A 23,658-nucleotide genomic window follows, 5' to 3' on the forward strand; every position below is an offset into this window, starting at 1 on the left:
ACCCCATCCCAGGAAGTCAGTGAGCAGTCTCACGAGTGAATCCTGGTGGATGTAGAGTTTACCAACAGCAGGGGCTGTAGGTAATCCAGGTCCACCAGCCCCTGGAAGAAGCTAGTCATAGAAGGAGAAGCAGGAACTTCATCAGCTTAAGGGCAGCACAAGTCGAGAATCGGGACCACGTTTGTTTGTACGGTGGGGTCTCCTGCTTCCCACGCAGTCTTGTCATCCTTCTGTCTTGACTTGCTTGTGTGCATGGAGTTCATTTTTTAATTTCTTGAGAAAGAATGAACAGGAAGTAAATCTTTTCAGACTTTGCAAGTCTAAAATATCTTCATTCCGTATATTTGTTGATAGGATTTCTGGGCATAGAATTCTTAACTGGAGATTATTTTTGTTGGAAATTTTTTTAAAAAAGATTTATGTATTTATTTGAAAGGCAGAGTTACAGAAAAGCAGAGGCAGAGAGAGAGAGAAAGAGAGAGAGAGAGAGAGAGAGATTGATTGATTCCATCGCTGCTTCATTCCCTAAATGGCTGCAACAGCAGGAGCTGAGCCGATCTGAAGCCAGGAGCTTCTTCTAGGTCTCCCATGTGGGTGCAGGGGCCCTAGCACTAGGACCACTTCTGCTGCCTTCCCAGGCACATTAGCAGAGAGCTGGATCCGAAGTGGAGCAGCCGGGACTTGAACCGGTGCCCATATGGGATGCTGGCACTGCAGGCTGTGGCTTTAGCCGCTATGACACAGCGCCAGCCCCTGGAAGTTTTTAAACTAGACCGAAGTTGTAAAAGAAGCTTCGAGTACCCTTTGTCCAGTTTCCCCCAGTGATGACGTTTTGGGAAATAGTATTGTGCTACATCCAGAATACTGACATTCTCACAGTCCACACACTGCGTTTCCATCACCACTGGGGTCCTTCATGTTGCCTTTTTATAGCCACACCTGCTTCTCTCCTACCCCCATCCTCTGCCTAAGTGACCCTGGCAACCACTAATCTGTTCTTCCTGTCTGTAATTGTGTTATTTCAAGAATGTTATAGGAGTGGAACCATCTAGTAAATAAGCTTTTGAGATTGGCTTTGTTTTCTCTGCGTTAACTCTCAGGAGATTGACTGGGCCACTACATGCATCGGTTTAGCAGTAGTTCTGTCTTTCAATTGCTGAGTAGTGTTTCATGATGTGGATGTACCGTGGTTCATTTATAATTCGCCTATTGAAGGACATCTGAGTTGTTCCCACTGTTTGGCTATTATGAATAAAGTTTCTGTAAACATTTATATGCAAATGTCTGTGTACACATAACTTTTCACTTCTCTGTGGTAAATGCCCAGAGTGCGGTTGCTAGATTATAAGCTAGTTGTATTTTTTATTTTTTTACAAAATGACTCCATTGCTTTCTTGGGCGAGTCAGTTCCCATTGGCAGTGTTGGAGTGATCCAATTTATCTGCATTTTTGCCAGCATTTGGTGGTATCCCCTTGTTTTCGTTCAGAGATATGTCACTGCGGCTTTGGTCTGTGTTTCCCTCATAGCTCGTGGTGTGGGACATCTCGTCATGTGCTCCCTTGCTCGCCACTGAGTCTTTCCTGGCATGTGGCCACGGGTTTTTCTGTGGTGTTTGACAATAGTAGGGTGGTTATGTTTCTGTCTTCCTAGCCTGCCTCTTGGTCATTTGGCTGCAGAGAGTGGACTGTTATTTGGCTTAGTCTTATTATTTTTTTCTTATCTGTACCTATTTGTGTTTCTGGGTTGCCAGAAATTCTCCAGTATCCCGTGAATACTTCAGAAAGTTCATGGAAATTGGAATGAAAAATTAAGCTTATTTGGTGCAAAAAATTTGAAATCCATTGGTAATATTTTCATAATATTCATTTTCCGTGAAACTGTTTCAGAGACTCCCTTCCCCTCTATATCTGTCTATCTAGAAAGTTGCTATGTATCATTTCTGGTCATTCTTTTTTTTCCCCCTCTTATAAAGACTTGCAAGGTTGATTGAAACTTATTGATTTGAAAGTCAGGGCAATGGTGGAGGAGAGATAGAGATAGAGATATCCATCTGCTGGATCAGAAGAAAGCCAAAAGCCCAGACTGTCTGGAACTCCCGTGTAGGTGGCATCCACCACCTTCCCAGGCACATTAGCAGGAAGCTGGTTTGGAAGAGGAGCAGCTGGGACTTGAACCAGTGCTCTGATATGGGATGCTGACATCCCAAGTGGCAGTGTAAGCCATTGTGGCACAGTGCTGTCGACCCTGTTTCTGGTCATTCCCTATCCCACACAGAAGTAGCCACTTGCTGATTCTGTTCATTGTGGAATAGTTTTGCCATTGTAAATAGAATCATCAGAATGTATTCCTTTGTGTTTTGCTTTTACACAACAAAATATTTATGATAAATCCATTGTATGCATCTGTTAGTGTAATTTATTCTGTTTAATGAGTAGTATTCCATTGTATGAATGTACTACATTCTGTTTATTCATTCTCCTATGAATTAACATTTGGGTCATTTCCCATTTCTAGTTATATGAATTAAGCTGCTATAAATATTTTTGCCCAAGTCTTTTTGTAGAACTGTGTTTCATTTCTCTTGGGTAAATAAAACTACAAGTAGAATTTCTGGGTCATAAGATAGACAGCTGTTTAAATTTTTTTCCAAAGATTTATTTATTTATTTGAAAGGCAGAGTTACAGAGAGGCAGAGGCAGAGAGAGAGAAAAAAAGAAAAAGAGAGTCTTCCATCTGCTGATTTACTCCCCAAATGGCTCCAATGGCCAGAGTTGGGCCAATCCAAAGCCAGGAGCCGGAAGCTTCTTCTGGATTGCCCACATGGGTGCAGGGGCCCAACAACTTGAGCCATTGTCTGCTGGTTTCCCAGGCCATAGCAGAGAGCTGGATTGGAAATAGAGCAGCCAGGACTTGAACGGTGCCCAAATAATAATAAGCCAAATAACAGACAGCGGCTTTACCACTACGTCATAGCACCGGCCCCAGCTGTTTAACTCTTAAAAACAGGCAGCACGGCCAGCGCCGCGGCTCACTAGGCTAATCCTCTGCCTAGCGGCGCCGGCACACCGGGTTCTAGTCCCGGTCGGGGCGCCGGATTCTGTCCCGGTTGCCCCTCTTCCAGGCCAGCTCTCTGCTGTGGCCAGGGAGTGCAGTGGAGGATGGCCCAAGTGCTTGGGCCCTGCACCCCATGGGAGACCAGGGTAAGCTCCTGGCTCCTGCCTTCAGATCAGCACGGTGTGCTGCGCACTGGCCGTGGCGTTGGAGGGTGAACCAACGGCAAAAGGAAGACCTTTCTCTCTCTCTCTCTCTCTCTCTCACTGTCCACTCTGCCTGTCAAAAAAAACAAGAAAAAAAAACAAAAAAAACAGGCAGCGCATGTTTTCCAGAATAGTTGTAACATTTTATACTCCATCAGCAGTGGGCGGATTCCTTTTCAGCTGGTCACATCCTACCTAATATTGAGTCTGATCAATTGTTTTCATTTCAGCCATTCTACTGAGAACATGATAGTATTTTCTTATGGTTTTTATTTGCATTTTCTTAAAGGTTAATGACCATGGGTACCATTTCTAGGGTTTTTGTGAAATGTCTATTCAATTCTTTTGTTCATTCAGAAATTTTATAAATTGTTGATTTGTTTGAATTCTTTATATGTTTTTGGGTTCAAGCCCCTTGCAACACATATATTCTCCCAGTACTGTGGCTTGCCTATGTGTTTCCTTTTTAAAGATTTTATTCATTTATTTGAAGAGTTACAGACAGAGAGAAGAAAGTCCTCCACCCACTGGTTTGCTTCCCAAATGGCCACACAACAGCCAGAGCTGGGCCGATCTAAAGCCAGGAGCTAGGAGCTTCTTCCAGGTCTCCCACGTGGGTGCAGGGGCCCAATGACTTGGGCCATCTTCTGCTGCTTTCTCAGGCCATAGCAGAGAGCTGGATTGGAAGATGAGCAGCCAGGACTTGAACCAACTCCACAGGTGGAGGCTTAGCCCACTACGCCACAGCGCCGGCCCCCATCATTTGACTATTGTCATCCATCTTTGGCCACCTCTTCCCAGTTTATTCCAGGCCTTAGAGGCACCTGGCACCCCAGTCACACATTTTGTTTAGTCAGCAGTGCAGGTTGTGTAGCGCCGGCATCCCGGGTTCTAGTCCCAGTCGGGGCGCCGGATTCTGTCCTGGTTGCTCCTCTTCCAGGCCAGCTCTCTGCTGTGGCCCGGGAGGGCAGTGGAGGATGGCCCAAGTGCTTGGGCCCTGCACCCCATGGGAGATCAGGAGAAACACCTGACTCCTGGCTTTGGATAGGCACTGTACGCTGGCCACAGCAGCCATTTGGGAGGTGAACCAATGGAAAGGAAGACCTTTCTCTCTGTCTCTCTGTCTCATTGTCTAATTCTGCCTGTAAAAAAAAAAAAAAAAAAAGAATTTATTTTATTCACTGTGCCACCCTCTTTGTTCAGAGCCTGTCATACTTCTTCAGATGTTCTCTAAGCTCTTGTCCACTCAGAGGGTCCAGGCCCCACAGTGTTGCCATCCCTGGCCTTGCTCCAAGCCTTTCTATCAACATCTGCGTTTTAACACGTCCCCGGGGTTTAGATGGCCACTAAGGTCTGAGGAGCACTGTGTTATTTATAATCAGTTGATTTCTCTTCACCTAAGTAAATAAATACTCACAATAGGATGTTTTTTTGCTTTTGATTTTAATCTTTTTTTTGTTTTCTAAACAGTGTTTCTGCCACCCAGTTAGCAGACAAGGTAGAGGAGGCCGTGCTGGAGCGTTTGAAGCCCCTCTTGGTCAAGGCACAGGTAATGGAGTTCATCTCACCGCTTGTCTTTGGGAAGTGATAGAATGAGGAGAGTTGCTGCAGAGGCTACCCTGACCCCTTTAGGGCTGAGTCTCTTTGGCAGCTGGAGGCTGCAGTGCCATTCAGAGTGCAGTGGAGAGCCCTGGGCACAGTGCTGCAGGGCCTCTGTGGACACCCCAGGCCACCGCACACTCGGCTGTGTCCTCCACTCCAGGAGAGGGGTGGAGCTAAAGGGGAGCAGAGGAGAGTCCCACTTTTGCAAAGGATGAGTTTTTCAGTTTGGAGAATGAGTGTAGGTTACAATTCCCATTCCTAACCAAATAGGTGTGTTGTTAGTGTTCAGGCAGCCGCTTCCAGTCTACTGCTGTCCTCTTCCGCCTCAGTGGTTTGGAATGATTTGTTCTGTTTTTCCAAAGCAGAGAGGTGTGAGGATTGCTTCTGTGCACATACCAGCACTTTGCTAAAGATGAAATGACATGGCGTCACCAGGAGACCTTGCCATCCCCCTAAAGCTGCAAAGCTAGGTTCTGTGGCCAGACCTTGGGAATAGAATCCTGGGAACAGAAACAATTTTGCTTGAGTAGTTGAGGTCACAGAAGAATATAAGCTTAAATGGAATGAATGACGTTCTGTGTCCCTGAATGTTTGCATTTCTAGTTTAGGAAATGTTACATTATCATGATGAGAGTCTGTGGAAATCTCAGGAGTATTGAATTAGGAGGGCTTTTGGTCGTCAGGTTGTCCAGCCTGATGATGTCACCGTGGGAGCCGTGGAGCTGGAATTGAATGATACGCACAGCTAACTCAGGCAGTGTTTGCAGAATTAAGAGGGGAAAAAGGGTGGAAATCCAAGGCCAACACATGACATCTGTGTTCATAAAGTGCCTTGAAGTTCTGCAGAAAGCTTAGTGTCACTAAAACTGATGAATTCTTGCACACAAAAGTGACTCTGGTCTCAGAGTTCATTTCTGCTAATAGGAGTTGTAAATTGTTATAATCCGAGGGGCTGGTGCTGTGGCTCACTTGGTTAATCCTCCGCCTGCGGTGCCGGCATCCCATATGGGCGCCAGGTTCTAGTCCCAGTTGCTCCTCTTCCAGCTCTCTGCTGTGGCCTGGGAGGGCAGTGGAGGATGGCCCAAGTGCTTGGGCCCTGCACCCGCATGGGAGACCAGGAGGAAGCACCTGGCTCCTGGCTTCGGATCGGCGTAGTTCCGGCCGTGGCGGCCATTTAGGGAATGAACCAACGGAAGGAAGACCTTTCTCTCTGTCTCTCTCTCACTATCTATGACTCTACCTGTAAGAAAAAAGAAAAAATTGTTATAATCCGTGAATTCGTCTGTTTTAATAGCGAGACAGCTCTTCTGTGAAAGCAAATACTCAGCTGGAGGATTACCCCTCAGCGGACCCGACGACAGCCCAGCCTGCAGAGGAGGTGTGTGTTGTCCGGTGTTGGGATTCTGGTACTATTACATGGTAATGTTTTCAGTTAGGAAGAAAATGATACTCAGTTTGCTTTGCAAACACTAGAATATCCTACTCAAGAAGGGTGGAATGGGCTCGATTGTGGTGTAGTAAGTTAAGCTTGTAATACCAGCATCCCAGATGGTTTGAGTCCCAGCTGCTCTGCCTCCAGTCAGCTTCCTGATAAAGTGCCTGGGAAATGGTAGATGATGGCCCAAGTAGTTGGGCTCTGCCACCCACGTGGGAGACCTGGATGGAGTTCCTGGCTCCTGCCTTTGGCCTGGCCCAGCCCTGGCTGTTGTCACCATTTGAGGAATGAACCAGTGGAGGGAAGATTCTCTCTGTCTGTCTGTCTGTCTCTCTTTCTCTCTTTTCTGTCTCTCCCTCTCACTGTGCCTTTCAAATAAATAAGCCTTAAAAATGTGAAATTATTTTTCATATTTGGCATGTTAATTCTTATAGTGTGTATTCAGCATTATGATTTAGGTCAGCCTTAACCAACAGGATACAGGCATCCCTGGGCCAGAGGTTTTTGTCAGTGGCTGTTTATCTCCCCGCCCAGTGACAGAGTGGGTGCACCGTGTGGCCCGAGTGTTGACGGCCACAGCTGAAGAGTGGCTGCCCTCATTTCCTTTCATTCAGCCTGCTTTCACTCGTTACTGGCCTGATTTCCTTTGTACACCAGCCTAATGCTTATTGTGAGACGGCATGTTTTGAGTGCCTGGTAGGTGGCTAGTATCTCACCTAGAAGAGAGAAAAGAAGGCCTAGAAAAAAATGAAAGTATTTAGGAAGAATAAAAACATACTTTACTTACGGTCCACCCTGTGCTGTTCCTCTGAGGACTCGGTGTAAGTGTTTGTGGGAGTGTGTGGCTCCTGCCCGCTGGGGCTGTGCAGCAGAAGGTACAGGCTGTGTGTGTTTCGTCTTTGTGGGGGCTGGGAAGGCGGCCATTGCTCGAGTTGCTCAGAGATGTGAAAGAGCAGGACGGATGTGTCAGAGTTAGACGGACACTGGGATGGGGTCCCACCAGCCCAGTGGCCCTGAGGACGGAGGCAGGCAGATTTTGAAAACGTATCCCTCTTCTAATTTTTAAGCAGTATTTTAGCTGCAGCTTATTTTCATAATCTTTGTGATTGCAATGTTATCAAAGCAGTGTCTTGTAACACTCTCCTGTGAGGTGAGGCCTTGAAGACAGGAAGGTAAAAGCCCGAGTTGGACCACTACAGATTCAGGCGTGCTGCGGGTTAGTGTTTTATGCAGCATGGCCACTAAATTATTTTTGTTTTCTAGCAAAATAATGAAGCTAACATTGAAGAACTCCTTATGGCATTTTAATATGAAAGGAAAAGGAAGTGATTATAAATGTTGGCAGTGAAATAGACATGTTTGACTATTACTACAGATGATCAGCCATGAATATAAGAATTATTCAGTAGGCATTAACTGGTCTTTAAAAACAATGTATTAGATGAGAAAAGCAGCTGTACCTACTCTTTAGAATTCCGGGCTGCTGTGCACATCACCGTCCTCGCAGAGTTTCCCAGCAGCACAATGAAGAGTCAGTGTTTATTGACTGAATAAAAGCGAACTCAAGAGGAGCTGGCATGATGAAGTAGAAATCTCATGTTTCTTACTGTGTTAGTTCATAAGAGAGCTGTGGGGCCTCAAACACAAATTCTGATGTTAAAAATGGAGAAGATCTTTGCTTTATTCTGCTCACACTGCAGCTCTCCACAGATCTGCTTACAGACAGGGAGATCCCTGGTGTCAGGGAGAGCTCTTGTGATGGCACCACGTGACACGTCTGTCTGTTGCTGCTGCTCGTGGCAGTAACTACACCCACACCGGAAACATAGCTTCCCCAGACCTATGTGCTTCTGTGGAATTGAAAGCCATGGATGCGTGTGGCCAAGAATTGAAACAGTTCAGGGCAGGTAGCATACGAAGAGCTCAGCCTCTCCACAGACAGCGCTGTGTGCCACTGTGCACCACTGTGCTTCTTTGTGCTGTGCCCCGTGCTCTTTCCATACCAGCACTCGAGACCTTCCTTCTCTCTCTGACCCCACATAGTGCTCTCGGTGTTCCGTTTATTACAGATGCAAGATGTTACACATGCAGACACACACGTAGTTAAGGCTCGATCGTTGAACTGAGTTGTCTTTACATCTGTGTGTGTGTGTGTGTGTGTGTGTAGTTTTATTCTATAGGTTATTCTAATGGATTTTGTTTAACTGATTAAAGCTGGAAATATTTTCATTTCTCTATTGAGCATCAATATATTTTCTTCTGTGAATTGTTAAAAGGTGGGATTTTGTTGTTGTTGTTTCTTTTTTTAAAAATCCTTCTCTATTTGCAACAGCCTGGTCTGCGCCAGGCTAAAGCCAGGAGCCAGGGACTCCATCCAGGTCTCCCACGTGGGTGGCAGGGACTCAAGTACTTGAACCATCATCTGCTGCTTCCCAGGAACATTAGCAGGATAGATGGAAAGTAGAGTAGTTGGGGCTCGAACTGGCACTCTGACATGGGATATGGGTGTCCCAAGCAGAGGCTCAACCTGCTGTGCCACAGTGTCCAGCCTGTTAAAATCACTATAGTAATAACCATTCATTGAGTCTTACTTGTGCCAAGCCAAGCACTGTGCTGAGTGTCCCATATGAGGCTCTTGTGAAATCCTTACAGCTCTGAGATGAAAGATTATTTCCATCTTACGGATGAGAGGACTGAGACAGACAGGTCAGGTAACCACCATTGCAGATCCTTACAGGATCCTTTCCCCAGCCGGTATTCTTGGCAAAAGCCTCTTTTGGAGCAGATTGTAGACATGTACTAGAATTAAAAGAAATAATGTAGGGGCTGGCATTGTAGCAGAGTGGGTTAGGCCACCTGGGACACCAGCTTCCCATATGGGAACTGGTTCGAGTCCTGGCTACTCCACTTCTGATCCAGCTCTCTGCTAATGTGCCTGGGAAGGCAGCAGAAGTGGCCCTAGTGCTTGGGCCCCTGCACCCACATGGGAGACCTAGCAGAAGCTCCTGGCTTCAGATCGGCTCAGCTCCTGCTGTTGCAGCCATTTGGGGAATGAAGCAGCGATGGAATCTCTCTCTCTGTCTCTCTCTCTCTCTCTCTTTAACTTTGCATTTCAAGTAAATAACTAATTCTTAAAAAGAAATGCTTTGCAAAAGTTATTTGTGAATATAAAGGATACACGGTCAAGAAGGGCTGGTGTTTGTAGATAGAGTTAAAGGCAGTTTATAGATACAGAGTCTCTCACACAAAGAGGAGTCCCGAAGAGAACAGATGTTTTTACAGAAGCATTGAACCAAAAGAGAGTGACTATGTTCTTTGGAGTATGTGACATGGAAAATGTTGAACATATTCCTGAATATAGCAAGGAGAAGATGTTTGTTCTAACCACTGGCAAAATAGATGATAATGATAATTTGCATGGACAGTAATGGTATTACTTGGTTAATGCTGCTATTTAAATCCATCACCAGGATAAAAATTGTGCCAGTGTTACTGCTTTTGATGTTTACTGAGTTAGGAGAGCTTTGTTTAGCATGGCAGGTCTGTCAGTGGGATCACCGTGCTGTTGGTTTGTCATGCTCAGCAGTTACCTTTAAGCTTTTCTGTTTTCTTTGTGCTGCCTTGCCATCCCTTCCTCCCACCCTTACTTTACAGGCTACAGCTGTTGATTCTGGAGCCAACAACATTCATCAGCTGGATGATTTTCTGGAAAATACCGCTCATGAGCTCTGGGCTATGACTCATGCTAAGATCTTGGGGTCTGAAACCTTAGCCACCTTGGGGGACAGCAAGGACAGCCCAGACCTGGAGACGATGATGCGCCGAATGGAGGAAATGGAAGTAAGGCCTGAGGCTGCTGGTCTGGTTTGCTATGGGGGACTCACCTCTGTTGACGGCCAGCTCTGCCGCCATCCAAGTGTGTGACCTTGACACAGTCACGTACTTTCTCTATTTAAGCATGGTGTTTAGAAGCATAAAATGAGGTATAAAATGGTCAGCACACTGTCTTCTTATCCCCTGATACCACTGATTTGTGATTACAAACTCAGGACTGCAGAGTGGTTCACAGTGGGCCCATAGACTTCCACCCAGGAGCTTGTACGTGCTGTGCAGCTGCCTCTGCTGCCTTGCTGGCGTGTGGCCCTGTCACCTTTGTTAGTTTCCACACTGTGTTTGCAGCACTTCTCCCGTAAAGTTTTAGACCTCAGACAGTCAGCCATTTCAATGCCTGGATCGTTCAGAGCAGGAAATTGAGGTACAATAAGGGAATAAATGGCATGGCTAAGAACACAAAAAAGTTTCTGGGAGAGACAGGATGTGGATCTAGGTCTCCCAGTTTCTGATTTGCCATTTTATTTTTAATTGTATGCAATTATATTTCATTTTTTTCTTTGCTGCTAAGTAGAAATATTTTGAGGAATACAGTTATTTGTGGATAGGCCGTCTTTAACTGATTTCCCTTTTGGAGGCAGTAACTGTCCAGACCTAAGCTGTCTAAAACATTTGCCACCAGCCACATTAGCCTGTTGAAGTGCACACTAATTAAGAGTGAAGCCCACTGCAGGTGGCCCATAGTTAGTGGCTGATGTACTGGTCAGGGCGCACGGTAGACCCTTGTATCATCAAAGCAGGCTCTGGTGGACAGTGCTGGTCTGGATTGTGGTTTTGTCAGTTATTGTATTTTGCTCTAGACTTCACTTCATGAACTCATCACTTCCTGGCCTGGCAAATGCCCAGTGAACAATGTCTGTGAACATCGTGTCTGACGCTGTGTGATTGTGTCTGCTGAACTTTTCCTTCCTCAGTAGTTCTGGTTCTCATTTTTTCTCATAAATTTTGTTTTAAAGAAATACCAGGAGACAGTTCGCCAGAGATATAATAAAATTGTGTATGCGGATCCTCATTTTTGGATGCATGAAGAAAATAATGGTAAGTTTTTCCCCCACTTTCTTCCCAACACTGTATTCTGAAACAGCTTCTGATATACGGGAAAGCTGAAAAATTTGTACAAGGAACACTCGTTTACCCAACCCTGAATTCTACATGTTTCTTTATTCTTTATCACCTATCTACATATCTGTCCCTCTGTCATTTCATCTTTATATTCGAAGTAGTTACAGATGTGGATACACTTCACCCCTAAATATGCAGCAGGCATACTCTACTAGAGTGTAATAACTATTTTTGGTTCTTTTTTCCTTTTGAGATAAAATTCACACAGACTTTGCTTTCATTTGAGAGGCAAAGAGACGCAGAAATAAAAAGAGACAAAGACAGACAGAGCTCCCCTTTGCTGATTCACTCCCCCAAAGCCTGCAGTGGCCAGGGCCAGGTCAGGCCAAAGCTGAAAGCAGGAAGCTCAGCCAGGTCTCCCACGTGGGTGGCAGGCTCCCAGTTATTGAGCCATCACCACTGCCTCCCAGGGTTTGCAGCAGCAGGAAGCTGGAGTCAGGACTTGAACCCAGGTACTCCAGTGTGGGATATGGTCATCTTAACTGCTGGACTAAAACACCTCCTCCCACCCAGATCTTAATTATGTCCTTTGATGGGTTTTACAGATGGGTACATGTTTGTCTATCAGATATAGACTTTATCATCCTCACTTCATGACGTTCCTTCAGGCCCTTTGCTGTCTGCGCCAACACTCAAGCAACCACTTGCTTTTTTTTTATTAGTTTTGAGTGTTCTTCAGTTTCATATAAATGCAGTCACATGGTATGTACTCTTATGTAGATTTCAGTAGTGTTTCAAAGATTTATCTACGTTATATCTCTTTTTTTTAGAAAGGTTTTATTTAACAAATACAAATTACGTAGGTCCAGCTTTTGGAATATAGCGGTTCCTCCCCTCATACTTATATCTCCTTTTACTGCTCTAACAAACTTTTGTTTGTAATGAGTTTAAGGCTCATATTTTGTGACTTAAAACAGATTTATTTTCATAGTTCTGGAGGTTGGAAATGAGAAGTGAGCCTTGAGGGGCTGAAGTCAAGGTGGCGGCTGGGCTGGTTTCTTTGGAAGGCCCTGGGGCAGAACCTGCTGCTTGTCCCTTCCAGCTTCTACTGCCGTTCCTTAACTTGTGACCTCATTAGTCCAGTGCGTTTCTGTCGTCACAGTTGCCTTTTCCTCTTCTGTAGTCAGCTCTCTGCCTTCTGCCTGCCTGTTATGAGGGCCCATAACCCAGGATACTATGTCCATCTCACGATCCTTAACCAGAGTCCCTTTGCCATGGAAGGCAGCATTCACAGGTTCCAGAGACCTTGAAGTGGATATCTTGCAGGCCATTTTTCATCCTTCCACATGCTCTTATGCTTACTTTATGTTGTTGTTGTTTTTTGCTGTATAGTGTTCCATCTTCTGCATATGCCACATCTGGTTTACTCATTTCCCTTTGGATTTACATTTGACTGTTTATGGTTTGAGGCTGTTAGGAATCAGTCTGCTATGAATATATTCATGTAGGATATGCATCTATTTAAAAATTCATACCAAAATAAACTTGCCTCTCTCTTTTTAAAGATTTATTTGAAAATTTTTAAAAATTTTTTTAATTTTAATTTTAATTTATTTGAAAAGAGAGAGACAGAGATCTTCCATCCATTGGTTCACTTCCCAAATGTTTGCAACAGCCAGAGCTGGACCCAGATAAACCAGGAGCCTCAAACACCATCCAAGTCTCCCACATGGGTTTCAGGGACCCAAGTACCTGAGCTGTCACCTGCTGCCCCCTAGATGTACATCAGCAAGAACCTGGATTGGAAGTGGAATAGCTGGACTTGAACCGGGCACTGATAAGGCTTCCCAAGTGGAAGCTCCATCCACGGTGCTGCAGTGCCCACCCCTAAATGGAGCCTTTTAAAGTGCACGACTCATTAGTTTTTAGAATATCCTCATGGTTGTACAACCCTCACTATTGTGTTAATTTCTCCAGGAGAAACCCTGTGTCCGTCAGCAGTCACTCCCCGTTAGTCCCCAGCCCTGGCATCCACTCACACAGATGTTTTATGGATGTACATTCCTTTCCTTCTGTGCCCCACCTGTTTATGTTCTCGAAGGCATTTTATTTTATTTATTTATTTTAAAATATTTATTTATTTGAAAGAGTTACACAGAGAGAGAGAGAGAGAGGGGTCTTCCATCCGCTGGTTCATTCCCCAATTGGCCTCAAGGCTGGAGCTGTGCCGATCCAAAGCCAGGAGCCAGGAGCTTCCTCTGGGTCTCCCATGCAGGTGCAGGGGCCCAAGGACTTGGGCCATCCTCTACTGCTTTCCCAGGCCATAGCAGAGAACCGGATCGGAAGTGGAGCAGCCGGGACTCAAACGGGTGCCCATATGGGATGCCGGCGCTTCAGGCCAGGGCGTTAACCTGCTGTACCACAGCGCCAGCCCTCGAAGGCATTTTATTTGGAACAGACATTTTTAACTTGGATGAAGTCTAACCAGTTTTTTCTTGGATGGTTTTTGCTTTTCTCTAATGTAAGAAACCTTTCCCTTCGTGCCCCCAAGTTGAGAAGATACTCTCTTGGTTTTTTCCGAAGCTTTATGATTTTAGCTCTTATGTTTCGGGCTGTGCTCCATCTTGAGTAATGCCAGTTGTCTGAGGTAGAGGGTGAAATTCTTTGTTCCTTTCTGTGGATAACCACTTGTCTTGGCCTCGTTTGTTGAAACAGCTTGCTTTTCACAATTCATACATGCCCGTGCTGGCTGCAGTGTCCTCACTGCTGTCACGGTTTTGCCTGGGGAGACACCGATCAGATCCTCCTTGACCACGCTTGTTGCCTGCCTTCCTCGTGAAGGCTGGCACTGCCTCTGAGGGAATTGTATACTGCACTTACCCACTCACTGAAAGGTGTAACAGACACTGGGGCTGTGGGAAGTTTACAGCAGTAGCATGCACGGCACTTCAGAAAGCCGTGGAAAACGGGATTAAAAGGTCAGTTCATTGTAGTGCAAAGCAGTGTTGAAATGCACACGTGTGAGCCAAGTTCATGGGCAATGCATAGTACAGATAAATGGGAAATTGTTTTGCACCAAAATAAATGTATCATTTATTTCCACTTTGCATGAACTGAAGTCCTCCATATGTCACTTGCAGTTTTTTTTTTAAATATGAATAAGGTATTAGAAAAGCCTCCTCCAGATGAACTTTTGACAGAAAGATGAGCTGTCTGAAGAGAGAAGAGAATGCTGACGAGTCCCTTTGCTGTTTCCTGGAGTTTCCAAGCACTGTGTCTCGTGGTAGCTGGCGTTCTCTCTTCCTCTCGGCACCATGGCTGCTCCGTGTTCATCCCCACGTGGCATTGAACAGCTAAGGCACCAAACGTGGGGTCCGGTGTAGTGCCTTCCTGCTGCCCCGAGGTTGGAACCTTACTCCTCTGCCCCTTCCTGGCCTGTGAACTCCCATAGCGTTTTCTGTGCTGGAGTTGTTTGTAAAGGCGGCGTCCCTCTCCCAACGAAGCCGCTGATTCAGTGAGGCCAGAGAGTTTGTCATAATCATTTGTGTGCCCCACTGTGCCTAGCATGGGGCTGGTTCACTCCCCAGCAAGGCCCCTTCTAGTCATTGTTTAGTCGGCCTGGATACTTCAGTGCGGTTTTGTTGGGAAGCAGAGGAAAAGGCAACAGGACGGGGCAGTTGGCTTCGCGGATGGCTTGGCCGTTGGCCACAGAGTTAGGTTGCATCATGTAGAAGACACAGAGGACTTGGTGTTCTCTTCCTTCAAGGTTGATCTGAATCATGAGTCACTGTCAGTGACTGCACAGTCTAGGTGTGCGTTCACAGGAGGAGCTCTTTGAACACTGAGACCTGAAATGAGTTCTTGGACACTTGTAATTCCAGAACCATGACATCATAGCAGGAATCCCATGTCTCCCACTGTTCTGATTGTTCCATCACATCACAACTGCATTTCGAGTGTCTCTGGGTTGTGCATGCCTCGGCTTTTACCCTCTGACAGCTGAAGTTGGTTGTACTCACAGTGATGCTTTCCCCAAAGCTGACTTAAGCAGTGTTTCTGACAGTAAGAAATCAGGCGCATACCAGTGAGTCAGAGAAAGTCACTGACATGTCGATGCTCCCTCTACCAAAGAGGACAGAATTTCTCCTGTGAAATACATTTAAAATTAGAAGTAATCGAAATCGCAGAAGAGCTGATAAACATGCAAGTTACAGTTAATAAATTAATGTTTTGATTCTCATTAGGCAGATTTTCCCTGGGATGCCCAGAATCAAATTAAATCAGCTATTTAAATGCTCAGGTGTGTGTGGTAATCAAAGCATTTCAAGGCTAAAAAACAAATGGAACTACTTTTAAGGCTCCTTGAGTGGGTGGCCAGGTCCTAAGAAAGCTGCCTAGCCGGGGGCTTTGCACAGACCTCCTGGAGAAGCCTCCCCAAGAACAAGCCGAAGCTTCTGAAGGAGTTCCATATTGTGTAAAACTGGTTCTTGATTGGTTTGCATTTGAAATGAGCACTTTTTCCATCCCCCTGGGCTTAAGAGACAGCAGGTGACTTTCTCACAGGTCGCTGGCCACTAGCACAGCTCTCATGTGGCCATGGACTTCCCTTCATCAACAGCCATGTTATGCCTTCCCTCTTCCAGACCAGAAAGTCTCAGCAGTAAATGAGAGGCCTCTGGCTCCTCAGCCGATCAAGATCACCAAGACAGTGGCCCACAAGGAGGGAACCGTGAATATCATGCTGGAGAGACCCTGCAATGGCAAGTGAGTGACGGGTGCTTGGTTGCCTTTGATGTTGTTAAATTTGAATTCCTACAGTCTCCCAAAGATAGACAGAAATTCTTGTCTAAAAGCAAGATCTTGGGCCAGCGTTGTGGCGTAGTGGTTTAGATGCCGCCTGTGACGCTGGCATTCCATATGGGTGCTAGCTCATGTCCAGGCTGCTCCTTCTTCTGATCCAGCTCTTTGCTAAGGGCCTAGGAAGAGCAGTGGAAGATGGCCCAAGTGTTTGGGCCTTTGCCAGCCACTTGGGAGACCAGATGAAGTTCCTGGAGCCTGGCTTTTGGCCTGACCCATCCAGGCAGTTTGGGGAGTGAACTGGCAGATGGGAGATCTCCCTTTCTCTGTAAATCTGACTTTCACAAAAATAAATAAATCAGTATTTAAAAAAAAACAACAAGATCTTGCCAAACTCCAAAGATGCCTCAATAAGATAGTACATGAAAATGGCGAGCACTGAGTGTTTTTAACTGGAGGAGCCTTCTGGTATGAGGTAGCACTTAGCTGGCTTCAGCAGTGGAAGCACCGCGTTGGTCCCTGTGAGTGTGTGGATATGTATACTGCAAGATTTGCTGGAAAATTCTTTTGTATGAAGGGCAGTCCTGTGACAAAGGGAAACAGTGCATGGTGAGATGTTGCGTTGTGTTCATTGTGAGAAAGAAATGAAGGGTGAGGCTTTGGTTAGGAAGCTGTCAGAGTAAGTTCACAGTTTACCTTACTTACAGGTGGTTTTGAATGTCTCTCCTTTTTCTTCATCCTCAGTTCTCTGGATGAAAGTTTGGGAATGGAGGAGAGATCAGAGAAAAGAGGGGCTCCCCTCCACTTGCTTGCAGAAGATTCCCAGCCGGGAGAAGGCCGAACGCCCCTCTCGGTCCCCCCGGGCATGCTGCTCAGCATTGGTGACTACTGCAGCCGATTTGAGCAGTACCTCCGGATGGTATCTCATGAGGCTGTGGGTGGCTTCAACCCGTGGCTGATAGCTGAAAGGTGAGTGAGATGCCACACGCCCCTGTTTGAGAAGCACGTGCCCGGGGCCGGCGCCATGGCTCACTTGGTTAATCCTCCACCTGCGGTGCCAGCATCCCATATGGGCGCTGGGTTCTAGTCCCGGTTGCTCCTCTTCCAGTTCAGCTCTCTGCTGTGGCCCGGGAGGGCAGTGGGGGATGACCCAAGCGCTTGGGCCCTGCACCTACATGGGAGACCAGGAGGAGGCACCTGGCTCCTGGCTTCGGATCGGCACAGTGCTGGCCGTGGTGGCCATTTGGGCAGTGAACCACGGAGGGAAGACCTTTCTCTCTCACTCTATCTGTCAAATAAAAAAAAAAAAAAAAGAAGCAAGTTCCACATTTTACACTTCCAGAAAGCCTGGCGGTCTCAGCCCATGCTTTTGGGCCAGGAATTGTAATGGCTGTTCTTGGGCTTTCTCTGCTAACTGCCTTTTTTCAGCTGCAAAAGACCATAAGACAGCAGGGCTATCACCCACAGGAGTGCCCTGTAGCCCTCTCTTGTCGGCTCGGGCTGCCGTAAAACACCATGGAGACTAGAAGATATAAGATGAGAGTCCTGGAAGGTTTGGTGTCAGCTGAGGGCCCTCTGCCTGGCCTGTAGCTACCTTCTTGCTCTGTCTTCATGTAGCAGAGAGGGAGCTCTGGGCTCTTCCCTTTCTTACAGAGGCAGTCACCCCATCGTGAGGCCGCCCATCTTGATCTCACCTGAGCCTAACTACCTGTCCAAGGCTCCATCTCCAAATACCATCAGCTGGGAGTGAGGGCATCAGCATGGGGACTTTAGGAGGACATAAACACTCAGCCCCTAACCGCTGAGGAGCAGTGTTCAGGAATCACATCAGGGCTAATTTTCTGTCGCTCTTGGTGAGTGTGATGTCTCATCGGAGAACATAAATACTGCTGGGCAGGAAGCAGTCACAATCACGCAGTCTCCGTGGTCGGGGTGCACATGCCTTCACAAGCAGCAGCCTCTGCCCTGCCGCATTTCCATTAACCCTTCTCCTCCCTGGGAAAGGGAGCTTTGCGGACTCACGGGACAGCATCCTGCAGCTACTGAATACTTGAAGGAGCAGCCTTCAGTCTGTAGGAAATACTTCATTAAAAGATGTGTGAATCTGCTCTTTTTAAACAGTGCCCATATTTACATTCCTCATGAGTATACCTTATTACACACACACAAGACATTTGTCATCACCGAGCCAGGGAGTGTGCTGTGATTATATTTCCTTGTTGGACAAGTGGTAAGCGTGTTCCAGGAGTTAATCATTGCTTCTTTAGTTTTTTATTCTTTTATATATTTATGAACATTCCCCCGCACACTAGCCAACAACCTCTTCCTAGAATTTTTCTGATGACCAACACCACCAGTTAACCCCTGCTTCTGCACCCCACCCTGACTTTTCCTCCAGAGGCTGTCTTTCCGCCTTAGCCCATCTGGCCTGTGGCCACTCTGCCTGGGACTTCCGTCGTCATCACCGTATCTGATACCTTGTGTCCTGGTGCCCTTGTCTTCCTCTTTCTTGGTTCCCTTCCTTCCTTCCTCCCTTCCTCCCTCCTTCCCTCCCTCCCTCCCACCTGAGATCTTCCATCCACCTTCCTTCCTAGAGGTCTTCCATCCAATGGTTCACTCCTCAATTGGCCGCAATGGCTGGAACTACGCCAATCTTAAGCCAGGAGCCAAGAACTTCTTCCAAGTCTCCCATGCAGGTGCAGGGGCCCAAGGACTTGGGCCATCTTCTACTGCTTTCCCAGGCCATAGCAGAGAATTGGATCAGAAGTGGAGCAGCTGGGTCTTGAACCGGTGTCCATATGGGATGCCAGCGCTTCAGTCTAGGCCGTTAACCCGCTGTGCCACAGTGCTGGCCCCCCCCCTTTTTTTTTTTTTAAGATTTATTAATTTATTTGAAAGAGTTACACAGAGCAAGAAAGAGAGACAGAGAGAGAGAGAGAGGTCTTCCCTCCACTGGTTCACTCTGCAGTTGGCCGCAATGGCCACAGCTGAAGCCAGGAGCCTGGAGCTTCCTCTGGGTCTTCCTACGCGGGTGCAGGGGCCCAAGGACTTGGGCTACCTTCTACTGCTTTCCCAGGCCATAGCAGAGAGCTGGATCTCTGTGAAGCAGCCAAGACTGGAACCAGTGCCCATACAGGATGCTGGCACTGCAGGCGGTGGTTTTACCTGCTACTCCACAGCGCCGGCCCATGTTCTCTTGTTTTGATGGAGCTTATCCTTTGAAAGTCTGCCCTCATTCTTGATTGAAGGGCTTTAGATACAGCCCTTGATTGATGATTTGGCTGAGAGTACAATTACTGGCATGTTTTTTTCAGAGTGTTTTCCTCCTCTTGAGGGTGGTGAAGGAACGGTCACCTCGCTGCCAGTAGGGTGGATCCATCCCTGTGGCTGCTGATGGAGCTGCAGGCTTTCTCATTCTGCAGATCCTCAGCAGCCCCCTCATGCCCAGCCCAGCCCGCAGGCTGCCTCTGTGACCCTGCAGACCCAGGTCTCAGCTCCCTCTCCACTGCCTTTTTACTGCGGCCTCGGGACTCTTCCCAGTGCTCTACCCTTCTGACAGTTCTGGACACTTCTCATCTACTTTTGTCTTTTTTTTCTCTTGAGCAAGGTCAGGGCAATCACTTGTGTTTAAGTCCTTGGGTTAACCCAAGCTTGAGGGTTCTCTTTGATAGGTGGGACCCTTCAAAGCACAGAAGATGCTGTGTTCTGGTGGTGAGCACATTTGTCTTCACGGGTGCTCTAAAGGGCTTTCTGAGCAAGAGAAGTCTGTTTGACGTGCACGTATGGATTCACACATGGTCCAGTAGCAGACTCACTCATATTCCCACAGGCTGTCTGGGACTGTTAGCTGGTAGGCATACTGAGAAAACCAAAAGCAAGCCAGGGAGATTAGTTCTTTCCACCTGTCAGATGATACATTTTGTTCATAGTTGCCTCGGCCTGTGGGGAGTCAAGGGTTAACATCTGGAGGCCAGAGCAGTTAGATTATGCCTAGATTTTTATGTGTATTTTCTTCTGCTGTCCTTTGACACCACATGACGGTTCATCTGAATGTTCTAGCTCTGATGATTTTTCTGTCTCATTTTTATTCTCATTGTGAGTTTTCCTGACCATATCTTGCAAAGCATATTCAAAGACAGTGGACTTCTCTTCTGATGGCCTCTTGGGTAAGGGGAAGCCACCTGAGCTTCTGTCTTTCTTTTCTGTCCGTTCCGCCTTTCCCCTGTTTTGTCCTCAGACTGGGCAGATGGGGTCAGTTCAATGCACGTGAAAGAATGATTATGGAAGGGAAGATTTAAGGTGTTCGTATTTTTGGTGAAAGCGAACTCCTAAGGATTCTTGGTTTTGAAAAAAACAACAGATTTCTGGCTCAAAAAGATTGAACATGTATGTGTATTTATCTCTACTCCCTGCATTCCTGCACCACTACATACCACTAAAAGAGTCAAAGGCATGAAACCATAAATGACAGCAAACAAGAAGTATCAGACAACATTTGGAATCCAGAAAACAAGGTAGAGAAATGGCAAGTGATCCGCAGACCAAGGGAAGCACAGTGCACGGTGAGCGCGCAGCCAGGAGCCAGCTGTGTCACACAGAACTTTGCCGAGACTCGGGCATTGAGATGTGTGTGAAGGCCTTGGATGCAGCGCGCCAGGAAGTGGGAAGCTTGGTTGGAATTCCGATTCTTGAAAATGAGCCAGTAGCTGAGGTGACCAGATGCATGATGGGACCTGGGAAAGATATACAGGCTGCTGTGCCAGATTGAAGGGCTCGGAGGAGCCAGAGGCTATGCAGGGAGCAGAGTAAAGCACTCAGAACAAACAGCCCACAGGTGAGATCCTCGGAGAGCTAAGCGAAGCTGTTAGAAAACAACAACAGGAGACTGTAAAAAAGGAACTTGGAAAGTTTTCCGGAATAAAAAAGTCACGGCTGAAATAAATTCACCAGAGGTTTTAAAGAAAAATGCCAGCTCTCTGAGGCAGTAGAGTGAAAAACCAAGGCACTAGATAATAAAAAAGATTTTTTTTTAATTATAGGGTTTTTTGAGGAGATTCAAAATCTAAGTAATAGGAATTCCAGAATGTAGCAAAAGGTAAAAAGGAGAATTGGGAAATTATCAAAGAAATACTATAAGGAGATTTCCCAGAAGGCTGTTAGTCTTTATCTGGAAGAAGTTCCCCAGTTGCCCACTGTAAATAGTGAGTGAATTGAATGGACTGCACCATGGCACGTCGTCCTGAAAGGAACTTGAGCATCCCAGTGTAAGGAGAAGCTGACAGGAGATTCCAGAGAGTGAAAACTGCAAACACGTGAACATCAGGAATCAGGGTGGCATCTTGTTCTCAGTAACCACACTGAGAGCTAGAAGGTGCTAGAACATACTTGCAAAATTTAACCTAGAACTTTGTGCTCGGCTAGATTATCAATTGAAAGATAAGAATAGACTAAAAGTATCTGTATGGATGCAGGGTGTCCAGGAACTTAGTATCCTGGCACTGTTTCTCAGCAAGATACTGGAAGATATGTGCCTCTCGCGCTGGGCGTACATTAAGAAGGGAGGGCCAGCACAGTGAGCCATGCTGCTGCCTACAGTCCCGGCGTCCCACACAGGCTCCGCTTCAGTGCAGCTCCCTGCTAACATCCCTGGGAAAGCAGTGGAGGATGGCCCAGGTACTCGGGTCCCAGCACCCGTGTGGGAGACCCGGAAGAAGCTCTGGGCTTCTGGCTTTGGCCTGGACTAACCCAGCCTTTGTGGTCATTTGAGGAGTGAGCCAGCAGATGGAAGATACCTCTCTCTCTCTCTCTTTCTCTCTCCTCTCACTTTCCCTTCAAATAAACAAGTCTTTAAAAACAAGAAAAAGGGGGAAAAAAGAAGACTTGGGATTTAGGAAACACAGAATCCACCAGGGGCTTTCAGGAAGATGACAAAAGCTATCAGCTGAAGCGTTTTTCAGTGACCATACAGAAGGCACGGGGACAGAGGAACTCAAGAGAATAATTCCTCAGGTAGAGTGGGGAACGTTATAGCTGTGTTACCTGATGTGTTGTGGGACAGATTGGGAGTTCGTTTGTGTTTCTCTCGAAGTGTGAGGATGAATTAATGGCAGAAGGGCAGGAAGTGAAACAAATCTAAAAGCGATGGAGTCCCTTGTGTTTCTAGTGGGTAATTCGGATCACCTCTTCCTCTGAGGATGACTGCAAATAGAAAAGCTGTATTCAGAATCCAACATGCGTGCTTGAAGGCATGAGGAAGTTAACTTGGTAATGAGGAGTAACTGGGCCAGAGTCCTGGAGAAGACAGACTGGGAGGCTGGCCAGTTCTGGACAGGGATGAGCAGTCTGCACACCAGAGCGCAGAGGCTCGAGGCCAAGGTGTGGGGATGGCCCTGGGGAACTTGCTCACTTTTGCTCACCCTGAAAAGCTGCACTGTGCATGGACGGGTGCCCTGGATGTAAGTGGGTCTTCTCAGACGCCACCCCACTCAGATTAGCCCAGTTCCTGAGATTGGACCACAGAGTTTCCAGACTTACTGCTCCCCAGAACCAGGCATGAGCAGACAGATTTTCTCTGGAGGCAAATAACATCACAGGAGTCAGCTTATTTCTGTAACTCTATATGATTAAAAAAAAAAAGCAGGCTACAGAGAGGCAAGACAATATCAAAAACAGAGATCCAGCAGCAGTTCCAGAAAATAATCAAAAACTGTTTGGTTGACGCAGAACAACTGTGCCTAGGATGTCATAGAAATGAAAGACTAGAATTTTGGCAGAGAACTGAGAATTTAAAAAAATCCACTTATACATTCTAGAATAAAAATATAATGTGTGAAAAGAAGAATGCATTGTATAGGCTCAGTAGAGAAAATGTGAGACTTGGGATATAGGACAGGAGCAAACACCCAGGGTGCTGCATGAGGGGAAGACGTGACCTGGAGGGTAGAGGGTGGTCTACCTACTGTGTGTGGCTGGAGTCTCAGGAGAGGGGAAGGACGGGGGGCCAGGAGAACGATGGCTGGCGTTTCCCCCAAGAAACAAGAGATGTAAGCCGGGGCCAGTGTTGTTAATTCATCCTCAAGTCCTGGCTGCTCCACTTCCAACCCAGCTCCCTGCTAATGGCCTGGGAAAGCAGCGGAAGATGGCCTAAGGAGTTGGGCCCCTGCACCTGCATGGGAAACCTGGGTGAGGCTCCTGGTTCCTGGCTTCAGCCTGGCCCAGTGCTGACCATTGTGGCCATCTGGGGAGTGAACCAGCAGATAGGAGATCCCTTTTTCTGTCTCTCTCTCTTTCTCTCTGTAGCCCTGCCTTTCAAGATAAATAAACTTTCAAAAAAAGATATAAACCACAGATTGAAGAAGCTCTAAAATCCCCAGCAAGAAAAGGAAATTCATACCTAGTCATATTATAGTATTATTGAAAAGTTAGAGAGTAAGAGAAAATCTTAAAAAGCAGCTGGAGAAACAAAAAAGAGAAGCAGAAGATGGAAAACCTTTTAAAGTTAGAAAAGAAGAAAACTGCCAATCCTGAGTTCTCAGCCATCCCAGTCTTCCACTTAGGTGGCAGGGGCCCAAGGAATTGGGCCGTCATCTGCTGCTTCCCAGGCACGTTAGGAG

At 46.6% G+C, this 23,658-nt stretch overlaps 1 protein-coding gene across 12 annotated transcripts in view; it reads left to right on the plus strand.

Moving 5' to 3' along the window:
• Positions 1-23,658, plus strand: part of KIAA0753 (KIAA0753 ortholog) — a 60,658-nt gene that overhangs the window by 33,961 nt on the left and 3,039 nt on the right. For 10 of the 12 annotated variants that reach the window (XM_089318250.1, XM_017348990.4, XM_070061262.2 and 7 more), the window contains 6 exons: positions 4,729-4,807; positions 6,155-6,238; positions 9,950-10,135; positions 11,143-11,224; positions 15,892-16,012; positions 16,790-17,014. In XM_089318250.1, coding sequence (XP_089174376.1) covers positions 4,729-4,807; positions 6,155-6,238; positions 9,950-10,135; positions 11,143-11,224; positions 15,892-16,012; positions 16,790-17,014 — 777 coding nt within the window. Of the gene's footprint in view, positions 1-4,728; positions 4,808-6,154; positions 6,239-9,949; positions 10,136-11,142; positions 11,225-15,891; positions 16,013-16,789; positions 17,015-23,658 lie in introns of those variants that run through there. The other 2 variants (XR_016224248.1, XR_016224249.1) reach the window with 2 other exon arrangements.

The sequence above is a fragment of the Oryctolagus cuniculus genome, chromosome 17, assembly GCF_051225735.1.
Source record: "Oryctolagus cuniculus isolate XC-2025 breed Fujian yellow rabbit chromosome 17, ASM5122573v1, whole genome shotgun sequence".
NCBI lineage: Eukaryota > Metazoa > Chordata > Mammalia > Lagomorpha > Leporidae > Oryctolagus > Oryctolagus cuniculus.